The sequence below is a fragment of the Xyrauchen texanus genome, chromosome 26 (assembly GCF_025860055.1).
Source record: "Xyrauchen texanus isolate HMW12.3.18 chromosome 26, RBS_HiC_50CHRs, whole genome shotgun sequence".
NCBI lineage: Eukaryota > Metazoa > Chordata > Actinopteri > Cypriniformes > Catostomidae > Xyrauchen > Xyrauchen texanus.
Window position 1 is genome coordinate 1,415,812 of NC_068301.1, and position 12,684 is coordinate 1,428,495.

Consider the following 12,684-nt stretch of genomic DNA (forward strand, 5'->3'; position numbering starts at 1 on the left):
GTGTTCTTCCAGGATAACCTTGTATGTGGCTTGATTCATGCGTCCTTCACAAAGGCGAATCTGCCCGATTCCAGCCTCTCTGAAGCACCCCCAGATCATCACCGATCCGCCATATTTCACAGTGGGTGCGAGACACTGTGGCTTGAAGGCCTCTTCAGGTCTCCGTCTAAATAAATCTCATAATTAAATAAATATTTTTCTCCAAAACACGTTTGCCACAAGTATTGGCACCCCTAGAAATTCTTATGAGTAAAATAAATCTGAAGTATATTCCCATACATTTTTTGTAATTTTAGTGCACCTAGGTGACTAGAAACATTAAATTGTTCCACCATGACGTTCTGTTTCACAGGGGTATAAGTATGAGGTAACACGCAGACCAAATTCCCTTAATCATCAATCACAATGGGTAAGACCAAAGGATATAATTCTGATGTTCGGAAAAAGGTTGTTGAGCTTCACAAAATGGGAATTGGCTATAAAGATTAATAGCTAAAGCATTGAAAATGCCCATTTCCAACATCAGGGCAATAGTTAAGAAGTTCCAATCAACTGGAGATGTTAAGAATCGGAATGTCGATATTATCTCCAAGCATGGTGAGGAGGATGGTTCAAGTGGCCAAAAATTCTCCAAGGATCAATGAGCAGAAATTAGTTGGGTCTTGGGGTTATAATGTGTCCAAAACTACAATCAGACATCATCTACATCACCACAAGTTGTTTGGGAGGGTTTTAAGAAAAAAGCCTCTGCCCTCATCATCCAACATCTCAAGCATCTTCAGTGTGCCAGACACTACTGGAACTTCACATGGAACCGGGTTCTATGGTCAGATGAAACAATAAACAGAGCTTTTTGGCAACAAACATCAGAGATGGGTTTGGTGCACACAGAGCCATATGGAAAATTACCTCAAACCCACAGTTGAATATGGTGGAGGATCTTTAATATTGTGGGGCTATTTTTCTGCCAGAGGTCCTGGACGTCATGTTTGGAAACATGGCATCATGGACTCTATCATATACCAACAGATAAAAATTTTAAACCTGTCTGCCTCTGCCAGAAAGCTTAAAATGGTCCATGGTTGGATCTTCCAAAAGGACAATGATCCAAAACACACATCAAAATCAACATAAAATGTCACTGACCACAAAAGTTTCTGCCATGGCCATCCCAGTCCCCTGACCTGAACCCCATAGAAGACCTGTGATGAACTGAAGAGGGGAGTCCACCAGCGTGAACCTCAGAATTTGAAGGATCTCAGAGCTTTTATCTTGGCAAAGGGAGGTTGCACAAAGTCCATCCATCCATCCATCTTCAACCGCTTATCCGAAGTCGGGCCACGGGGGCAGCTGCTCCAGCAGGGGGCCCCAAACTTCCCTATCCCGAGCCATATTAACCAGCTCTGACTGGGGGACCCCGAGGCGTTCCCAGGCCAGTGTGGAGATCTCTCTACTAATCTCTCTACCTAATCCTGGGTCTTCCCCGAGGCCTCCTCCCAGCTGGACGTGCCTGAAACACCTCCCTAGGGAGGCGCCAGGGGCCATTCTTACCAGATGCCCAAACCACCTCAACTGACTCCTTTCGACGCAAAGGAGCAGCGGCTCTACTCCGAGCTCCTCACGGATGACTGAGCTCCTCACCCTATCTCTAAGGGAGAAGCACGGCACCCTTCTGAGGAAGCCCATTTCGGCCGCTTGTACTCGCAACCTAGTTCTTTCGGTCATGACCCAGCTTTCATGACCATAGGTGAGGGTAGGAACAAAAATTGACCGGTAGATCAAGAGCTTTGCCTTCCAGCTCAGCTCTCTTTTCATGACAACGGTGCGATAGAGCGAGTGCAATACCGCCCCCGCTGCCCCGATCCTTCGGCCAACCTCCCGCTCCATTGTCCCCTCACTCGTGAACAAGACCCCGAGGTACTTGAACTCCTTCACTTGGGGCAATACCTCCTTCCCTACCTGGAGTACGCACTCCATCGGTTGCACAAAGTATTAAATAAAAAGGTGCCAATAATTGTGCCACACATACAGTATATTTGACAAAAGTAGAGAGGCTGGAATCGGATAGATTCGTCTACATATATATATATATTTTATATATTGTTAGTGCATTTTGGTAATCGGCCACATAAACATAAAAATAATCCTTATCAGTAAGGTTTTAAAAAACACTTTATTGGTCCCACTTTATTTCTCACGTTTTCTCCCTAATTTGGCAATTCCCAATGTGCTCTAAGTCCTCGTGGTGAGGAGACCTGGCTGGAGTCACTCAGCACGCCCTGGATTCGTACTCGCAACTCCAGGGGTGCTAGTCAATTGGTCATTCTTTAATCGTGACCCACCAGTTCAGAAACTACTGCTTTAAAAGCATAAAATAAAGAAATTTAATTCCTGAAACTGATGATTTAAATAGCCTGTAATAGTAAGTATCTCCATTGAGTTTTTGCCTACCTTGTGTTTGTAGACTGTGTTTGGTGTAGACGCCATATTTGATTTGAGGGCCATGAGAGATAGTCTGTACAATAACTCTGTTGCAGAACCTAGTGATCTGCCTTGCTGTCTAATGGCTATATAGGCAGCTGCCTCCTAAATGAAATGGAAGTGAGTGATTTGAAATGCTCTATGTAGACAGCAACTCTGCATGGCACACAAATAGTGGGCATGCCGATGATGCCTTAAAATGCTGTCTTGATAGGCAGCTCACTAGGGTGTGGAACAGAACTGGGATGCTCTACTGTACTAAGTTCATAGGCCACATCTAATTTTCAAAGCCCACATTTTTCAAGTGTTTTTATCCATTTAAAATTTGTTCAAAGTCATATTTTCAATGTTTTGTCTTCGTCGATTGACACCAAGGTATGCAACAGTCCAACATATGTACTTTCATCACTCACAGCCTTATTTTCATTCATGCCAAAATAAATATGACATCCACTCTAAGATCTGTTGTTGTTTTGTAGCAGCTGATATCTCCAGTTGGTTGTATTGAATCATTGAGGTTGATGGTAACAATTTCCTTTCAGCTGCAGGCAGGTGAAATACTGAGAAGCTCCAATATCAGCTCAACTGCTGCAGATCTTCTGCAGGCCCGTCAGCAGATATCACTGTACCAACAACAGCTGGAAGAGAAAGACGCACAGGTCAAAGGTCACCAGGAGGAACAGCTTTTATTGATTACGCAGCTTCAGGAGAGACTGAGTGATGCTGAAAGGGTGAGTTGACATTTGAACATCTAGACACTCTTATTTGTGTTGCTGAAGCCTGACAAAATCTGCTTTTAAAAAGTCCTTTTTAATTAATCCCCAGATCTCATTTTGGTCCACATTAATTGTGATCAGTTTCAGTCCACTTTCCATTCACACTATTGTTTTTTGGAACCCAGAACGCTACAATATAATTTATAGCATGTTGCACAAAAAATAGATATAATTATGTCAAGTGGTGTAACCGTCAAGTAAAAGGTATCACAATATACAGATGTGAACTGTAGGGGGCGCTCTAACTCATTTTATCCCTCACAGATGAGCTCGTCCATAGACATTCAGTCTAATGTTCAGTTCAAGCAACACCCTCATTATTTCATTGAATATCTCGGCCTCTGAGTGGACTACAAGCTCAATCCAAGTGTCATTAGATAGCTGAGATTCTCCCCTTTGCAATAATGTATGACATCATAGATATCATCAGTTGTCTATTACATATTTTGCTGATGATTTGTTTTGCATGCTTTTCCTGCTGGACCACATTGATCTGGACATCTAAAATATAACATTGGATTATTCACACAAGCTCACAGACAAGTGAACAGTGGCTCATTGTTTTAGAAATCTCCCTAAGGTAAAAGCATATAAAGTTTTTAGCTATTTGGGGCTTACATCAACAGTGATCGGCGCATAAAAGAGACGTATTTGATGACTTATGGAAATCATATTGCACTTTTGTGATTTTGAAAATCATTCAAACTGTGGTATTAGTGCAACAAAGTAAACTGTACGGTTACATTCTTGAGAATGAGAGCTTTCATTTGATATATGACTGATCTATATTGGTGATATTTGAGAAACTTTTATATTCATGTTTCATGTTTGTGCATCACATGACCTTTAGGTGACACTAATTTACGGCACAATTTTTTCAGGCCTTATTTTGATATTTTATGTGGCATAAATGCAGAAGTGATGGTTGGCTATAAACAGGTCAGATTTTTAAGCTTTAAAACAACACCACATATTCCTGACTTAGGTATTCAGAGACTTGAATGTTTTAAGCGTAACCTTTTTCGCAACATAGCACCCCTTTTGGACCCGCCGAGTTTAAGGGGGATTTAAGAGGTTGAATTTTGAGTCCCGATTATCGAGACTTTGTTCAAGACAAAATTAGCAAATTTTAATTTTCATAAAAAATTTCAAAATATCAGATATTTAAAAAAATGTGAGGGTCTAAAGGGCTTCTCCTTGTTTTGTTTTTGTCACGACAACAAAATGGCTACCTGTACGTTGGTTACACCACCTGACATCTCGTTGCTTATGTTTTTAAGAAATAATAATAAACTAAAATACCAGCATTTGTAGCTTTTAGTGAGACTATTTTTTTACTGTCTCCGGAGGGTTACACCACTTAGAGATCTTTTTACTGTAACCCCCAGAATATAAAAATGTCTAAACTTTGGTTAAGTTAATTGGTTTTTGGAAGCTCTTAATAGATCCGGACAAATAAATAAGCATCACATCATTCACATACAAACGGCTCGCAAATGCCTGAAATTAAGTCATTTAAAAAAACACCCTTAGAGTTCATTTTAAAGTGTAGATTTAGTCAAGCTCTGAAACATTAAAGTTTCATCTGAGTCCATATGCTAGCACAGGAAAAACAGCTCATTCATGATTAGTGGTGTATGTTAGCTGTCTAATTGCTGTCATGTTGTCAAGATGTTTTAATTGTCTCTACTTGTGTTTAGATTGGATGGTTATTTTTTCCTCAAATGAAAGCCATACTGTTCTCTGTCTTCAGGTTCACACACAAGCTGAACAATCATTTGCTCAGAGTTTAAGAGATAAAGAACAGCTGAACTCTGAGCAACAGTGCCTAATCTCAAAGCACCTGCAGTCTTTAGCTCAACTCCAGGATCATCTTCTGAACTCCTCACAACAGCTGGAGGAAGTGAACAAACATCTGACTGTGAAGACCCAAGAGCTGGAGAACTGTGAAAGGGAACTCTCCGTTTCCAGACAGAAAGAGCGAATGTCGTCCGGAGAAATCTTACAGCTCATGAAAACTGTAGAAGACCTTCAGCAACGCTGCCATCAGGGCAGCCAATCAGAGGGCGAGACGCTGCAGAGAATGGAAGATGATTGGACGTGCAGGATGGATCAGTTACGAGCCGAATTGGACGAAATGTACGGACAGCAGATTGTGCAGATGAAACAGGAACTTCGAGTCCAAAACACGGCGGAAGTAGATCGAATCAAGGAGGAGCATTCTGTGGATGTGGAGAAGATCGTTCAACAGCATCGATCAGAGCTGGAGAGGTTCAAAGGTCAACTGTCTCAGAGCGTCGGAGGGGTCAACGTTCTTAACGTGAAGGTCATAGAGCTGCAGAACAAGCTGCAGGAGTCGCAGGTGTTGCGAGAGAAAGCGGAGCAGGAACTGACGCGGATGAGCGAAGAAAAACTCAATCTAGCGAGCCAAGTTGAACGTTTGCACCAGGAGCTGACGCACACGAGAGCGGAAGCGGAAATGAGATCCAAGAGTCCAGAGAAAAGCCAGACGGAGATGCAACTCCTGCGTGATGCGATTAGCGACCTGCAGATGCAGCTGCACGCCGCGCAGAAGGCCAACGGCGACCTCGAGGCCAAACATGAATCAGAGATCACGAACTACAAAATCAAACTAGACATGCTGGAGCGCGAAAAGGACGCCGTGCTGGACAGAATGGCCGAATCGCAGGAAGCGGAGCTGGAACGGTTGAGGACGCAACTTCTTTTCAGCCACGAAGAGGAGCTGTCGAGACTCCGAGTCGACCTTCAACGGGAAAGCCAGCTGAATGTTGAGAACTTGAGAGGCGATATGACCGTGAGGCACCGTGAGGCCTTGGAACTCCTTCGGACGGACTTTGAGGACAAATTGCGATCTGTTGAGAGCGAGAGGGCGGTGTTAGCGACAGAGAGAGTTTCGCTTCTTCAGGAGATCGTGGAGCTGAAAAACGATCTGAATCAAGTCCTGGAAAGCTCTCGAGCTGAAGAACTGGTTGCAGAGCTGAAGGTATTGCAGGGAGAAGTCGAAGATCTGAGACGGAGAGATAGCGAAAGAGTGACAATGAAAAACGACGATTGGGAGAATGAAAGAAAAGACATGGCGTCTGAAAATAAGACTTTGAAAGAGTCGAACGCAGCCATGAAGGACGAACTGACGCACTTGAAACAAGATCGTGAAACACTCCTTCGGAAAATCGACAATCTCTCGATAGAAAGTGAACAGAAACAGAAACAAATGAAGGATTTTCAAGATGAGATCGAAAAACAGAAAAACACCTTTTCTTTCGCTGAAAAGAACTTCGAAGTGAACTACCAGGAGCTTAAGGACGAGTACACGTGCTTGGTGAACGCTAAGGGTCTTCTCGAGGAGCGTTTGATCAAAGAAACAATGGAATACGAGGCGAAACTCTGTGATCTCAATACAAAACTTAAGACGAGATCCTTGAGGGACAAAACGGACGATGAAGAGGCGGATGGGAGAATGCTGATTGAAAAAGACACGACTGAGCTAATGGAAAAACTGGAAGTGGCCGGGAAGGAGAAGAACGACTTGGCGGAGAGGCTCTCCGAAACGGTCGCTCAAGTGACGCTGATGGAAGACGAGCTGAAGATGGTGAAGAGAGAAAGAGATGAGATTGTTGTGAGAAATAAAGAGCTGGAATCTCAACGACAAACCCTCACGATTCAGCCCTTGGAGGACTGCGTTGTCGCTGGTGGTTTGTGCTCTGTAGAAACGCATCACACGCACATAAAATCTTTGAAAGAGGAAATAATGATGCTTCAATCTTCTCTACTTAGTGTTGAACAAGAGCACAGCTTTTATCAGGAGCGCCTCATTGCCTTGACACAAGAAAGCCCCACGCTAAAGGAGCGTTTGTCCATGCGTGGGGGGACGTACAGATACCCCTCCCCTCAGACGGCAGTCGGGAGCGAGAGAGAGACACCTCAGAGTACTACAGCAAGCCACACAGCAAAGCATGAGGATCCGCTTACAGCGCTTGACGGCAGATGCCCACAGCAGGTAAGCAGCACGCTAGCGTATCGTTTCCCTTGTCATGTAATCCAGTGGATTTGTGTTTGAAAGCAACAAGCAATCAACTCTCGATGCAACAGTTGGTATCTGCATTGTGCAGCATTATGCACTTTTCCGCAGCTGGGTGTGTTGGGAGATTGTGTGTGATTTGTTGTAGATTATTTCAAAAGCTCTCTCAGGAGAAGCCAGAGATGTTCTGGAATAATGCGTGCATTCGGCGTGCATCAGTGCAGGTGGAAACTGTGGGAGGAATTGATACGCATTGAGGGCTGCTGACGGCACTTGACGTGCAAGAAGGACAAGAGGTTATTCAGAAATGGACAGAGTGCAGGATGATGGAGGAAGAGAGAGAGAGAGAAAGAGAGATGAGCTTTATTAACATGCTTTGATCTCAGCAGCACTGATTAAAATGGGTGAATACAAACAGCATTAAAACAGACACTTTAGCTTTACATTTTCCTAAAGTCCAATTATAGGTGAATCTCTCAAAAAAGGTCATATTTGGTAAATAAAAAAACAAGTAAATAAGACATTTTATTTCGCAATAAAAACTCATTATTTATTTATATTTTGGGGAAAACATTTGTGATTCTGCGCAGTGGATTTAAATATGTATGCACTGATATAAAATGCATATTCCAATAGCGAAATCTGATTATGTTGAACAACGTTTGCAGACAGGGTCAGAAATTAAAGGAATATTCTGGGTTTAATACAGGTTAAGCTCAATCGACAGCATTTGTGGCATAATGTTCATTACCACACAAATTAATTTTACTTTATATGTGTTTAAGTGAGACACTTCCAATGGAAGTCAATGGGGTTTAATCTGTACACATTAAAATACTGTTTCAAGACATAAACAATATGTGTGTTAACATGATTTTACTGTCATTAAATCACTTAATAACCACATCTGTGGAAAGATATAGACAATTTTACAATGTCGTTGCCATGACAATGTAATGTCAACAAACTCTAAAACAACCATAAAAATGAGGATGTAAACAACTTTACAGCTCAAATAATACACGAGTTTTAACAGAAGAGTTAACCCTTAAACTCTGGTGTTTTCCTCACTTTTCACACTCAAATTTAAAGGCTCACCCTTCACACATACTCTGGACTAATCGCAAAAAATCTGTCTCATTTTTTCAGAAATTCCCCCGTAAATAACAAAAATAGACTCCAATTATTCATGAATAAATTTGTATGCGTTTATAATCTTATGAGAAACAAAGATTAAAGAAAATAAATTAGATAATTTTTGTTGTTGTTGTTGTCGTCCTAATTTTGTAAGCACGTAATTCTGGTTCTGTTCTCTCTATCTCACTTTGAAAGGTCTCATTTCATTCCACAAATTGGTAGAAAGCACTAGAAAAAATTGCCTTCCATCACAATAAACAGATGTAAAATGTAGGTGGCGCTCTAACACATTTTACCCCTCACAGATGTGAACTGTAGGGGGCGCTCTAACACATTATACCCCTCACAGATGTGAACTGTAGTGGGCGCTCTAACACATTATACCCCTCACAGATGTGAGCTGTAGGGGGCGCTCTAACACATTATACCCCTCACAGATGTGAACTGTAGGGGGCGCTCTAACACATTATACCCCTCACAGATGTGAACTGTAGGGGGCTCTAACACATTATACCCCTCACAGATGTGAGCTGTAGGGGCGCTCTAACACATTATACCCCTCACAGATGTGAACTGTAGGGGCGCTCTAACACATTTTACCCCTCACAGATGTGAACTGTAGGGGCGCTCTAACACATTTTACCCCTCACAGATGTGAACTGTAGGGGGCTCTAACACATTTTACCCCTCACAGATGTGAACTGTAGGGGCGCTCTAACACATTATACCCCTCACAGATGTGAACTGTAGGGGGCTCTAACACATTTTATCCCTCACAGATGTGAACTGTAGGGGCGCTCTAACACATTATACCCCTCACAGATGTGAACTGTAGGGGGCTCTAACACATTATACCCCTCACAGATGTGAACTGTAGGGGGCTCTAACACATTATACCCCTCACAGATGTGAACTGTAGGGGCGCTCTAACACATTTTACCCCTCACAGATGTGAACTGTAGGGGCTCTAACACATTATACCCCTCACAGATGTGAACTGTAGGGGGCTCTAACACATTTTACCCCTCACAGATGTGAACTGTAGGGGTGCTCTAACACATTATACCCCTCACAGATGTGAACTGTAGGGGGCTCTAACACATTATACCCCTCACAGATGTGAACTGTAGGGGCGCTCTAACACATTATACCCCTCACAGATGTGAACTGTAGGGGGCTCTAACACATTATACCCCTCACAGATGTGAACTGTAGGGGCGCTCTAACACATTATACCCCTCACAGATGTGAACTGTAGGGGCGCTCTAACACATTATACCCCTCACAGATGTGAACTGTAGGTGGCGCTCTAACACATTATACCCCTCACAGATGTGAACTGTAGGGGGCTCTAACACATTATACCCCTCACAGATGGGAACTGTAGGTGGCGCTCTAACACATTATACCCCTCACAGATGTGAACTGTAGGGGCGCTCTAACACATTATACCCCTCACAGATGTGAACTGTAGGGGCGCTCTAACACATTATACCCCTCACAGATGTGAACTGTAGGGGCGCTCTAACACATTTTACCCCTCACAGATGTGAACTGTAGGGGCGCTCTAACACATTATACCCCTCACAGATGTGAACTGTAGGGGCACTCTAACACATTTTACCCCTCACAGATGTGAACTGTAGGGGCGCTCTAACACATTATACCCCTCACAGATGTGAACTGTAGGGGGCTCTAACACATTATACCCCTCACAGATGTGAACTGTAGGGGCGCTTTAACACATTATAGCCCTCACAGATGTGAACTGTAGGGGGCGCTCTAACACATTATACCCCTCACAGATGTGAACTGTAGGGGGCGCTCTAACACATTATAGCCCTCACAGATGAGCTCGTCCATAGACATTCAGTCTAATGTTCAGTTCAAGCACCACCCTCATTATTTCATTGAATATTTCGGCCTCTGAGTGGACTACAAGCTCATTTGAAAGCTGAGCTCCTCCCCTTTATGATGATGTATATCATCAATAGTCAAAAACATATTTCTGATGATTCGTTTAGGATGCTTTTCCTTCTGGATGGCATATTTTATTCTGGACTTGTAAGATATAACACTGGATTATTCACACAAGCTCACAGACGAGTAAACAATGGATAAAAATGATCCATAGAAATGTAAGGTAAAAGCAGATATTTTTAGTTATTTGGGGCTCATAGCAGCAGTTATCGGAGCATAAAAGAAATGCTTGTATTTGTTGACCTTCATATTTCACTTTGTGATTCATTAGAAAATGTTTTCATTTGTAATCTCTTAAAGATTTTAAGCTTTCAAATGGTTCCTCATATGCCTGACTTACAGTATGTTTACAGATACTTTAACGTTTTAAGCATAAACTTTTTTTGCGTTATAGTGCCAGAGTTTAAGGGGTTAATGTAAGTGCTTAAAAAAATGATAAGCCAAAAATTGGCCCCATTGACTTCCATTTTAAGTGTCTCACTGTAACACAGATTTATGCTTTTTTTAAAGAAAAGGAGGGACGAGTCAAAATACATTTTTGTGGTAATCAACATTATGACACAAATGCTGTTAATTGAGCTTAACTTGTTTGAACCTGGAATATTCCTTTTAAGAAAGGCTGAGGGCAAAAATGCCACTAAATCTGACAAAAATGCCCCTGAAATTCAAAATATAGGGGCAAAAAAATGTCCCCGTCAAGAATTCCTCTGTTTAAGACTAATTTAATATTTTCACTAAAGTACATGTCATTGAATTTTATGGTTAAGAGATTCATATTGAGAATTTATGTAAGTGGTTTGATTAAATTCAAGTATTTGACATAAAATTATGACACCTACAATTTTTTTGGTTCGAGCATAATGCCTAATAAAAGGTATTTAATGGCCTTAAAAGTCTCCCGATGCTGATAGTTTGGGCTTTTTTATACCAACTTGTTTCAGATCACTAACAATGTATTACACAACTTTGAAAAACAAAAAAACTTTATTTATGTCTCTTCATGTCTTCCATCTTTCGTGTGTCAGTTATTAACAAAACTCTGACACTAAAGTCACATTATTAACCCTTTAATCTGTTTGGTATCACTGTTAAGAAAACTTTTCACATTTTAATATGATATAGAATATGATCAATTCTGAGACTCTCAGTCTAAGAAACTGCTGAAAAATATTTTTTATTTAACTTTTTCTTATTTGACATATTATATCTCTAGATGTAAATAAGGCAGCTCCGAAAAACTGCTTTTGTTTTGTTCCAAATCATGTCCACTGCATCTGAGAGAATTTTTGTGTGGATACGACAAAGCAATCAAAAGTTACAACATTACAAATATAATTGATCATAGTGTCCAAAAACATCTCCAAACAAATAAAAGATAATAATTGTACATAAGAACTAATTACACATGCAAACACAACAATGACTAAAGGTTAGCAGAGCATGCAGACATGATTTTAGTCATGAGATTTCACAGAATGAGTTTCATTCTGTGTCATTTGAGTCATCATTGAGTCTGTGTCGTGTATTTGGCGCCATCTCCTGGTGGTCATATGTAACATTGTGCTTCATGTGGATTATCTAATGATCTATACATCTGATTAGCTTGATAAATATATGATATATGATATTTTATGTTCCATTTATATTTTCTAAAGTTACAAGTGAAAACGCAGCATATACGCAATAACAACATAATTGTCAAAGACATATATTACGCTTTTACTCGCTAGATTTTTGTCTGTGATTAAAACAAATAGTCTAGTTGTATTTTACTCTTTAAGAGCTTTCCAACAACATATGACACATGAATATTTGATCAGATTGTAATAATATGCACAGTGCAATTTCTTTTATAAATGATCAAAGCAGAACACTTCTGATTTGTCTGCAAATTTTTAAGCATTTGTTCAGTTTTTGTCATAATGCATGTAGGCATTATGACAGAAACTGAACATCAAACTATACCTATTTTGTGTTGGTCATTTAAGTTATACACAAGTTATTTATACCCAAAATACTAACAAACACACACAGAGTGGAGAGATGTGAATGTCAGATGTTTATGAATGATGTCTGTTCCAATCCTGTGTAAATCTTAAAGGCTTTCTGTAAAACTGCTGTTGTGTGTGTTTGTGTATCTGTTTGTGTGTGTTAGGTAAAGACGGGAGACACTCCGGCTGATCGGGATGCCGTCAGACATGAGATGATGCAGCTACAGGACATGGACAGCTCTGAGCATGTAAATATCTGTCTGATCTCTCTGATGCATGA

The 12,684-nt window shown here is 41.1% G+C and overlaps 1 protein-coding gene across 1 annotated transcript in view; it reads left to right on the plus strand.

Annotated features, from left to right (window-relative positions):
- akap9 (A kinase (PRKA) anchor protein 9) overlaps positions 1-12,684 on the plus strand; it is a 135,828-nt gene that overhangs the window by 34,693 nt on the left and 88,451 nt on the right. The window contains exons 7-9 of the mRNA XM_052093451.1: positions 3,024-3,212; positions 5,011-7,275; positions 12,569-12,652. Coding sequence (XP_051949411.1) covers positions 3,024-3,212; positions 5,011-7,275; positions 12,569-12,652 — 2,538 coding nt within the window. The remainder of the gene's footprint in view (positions 1-3,023; positions 3,213-5,010; positions 7,276-12,568; positions 12,653-12,684) is intronic.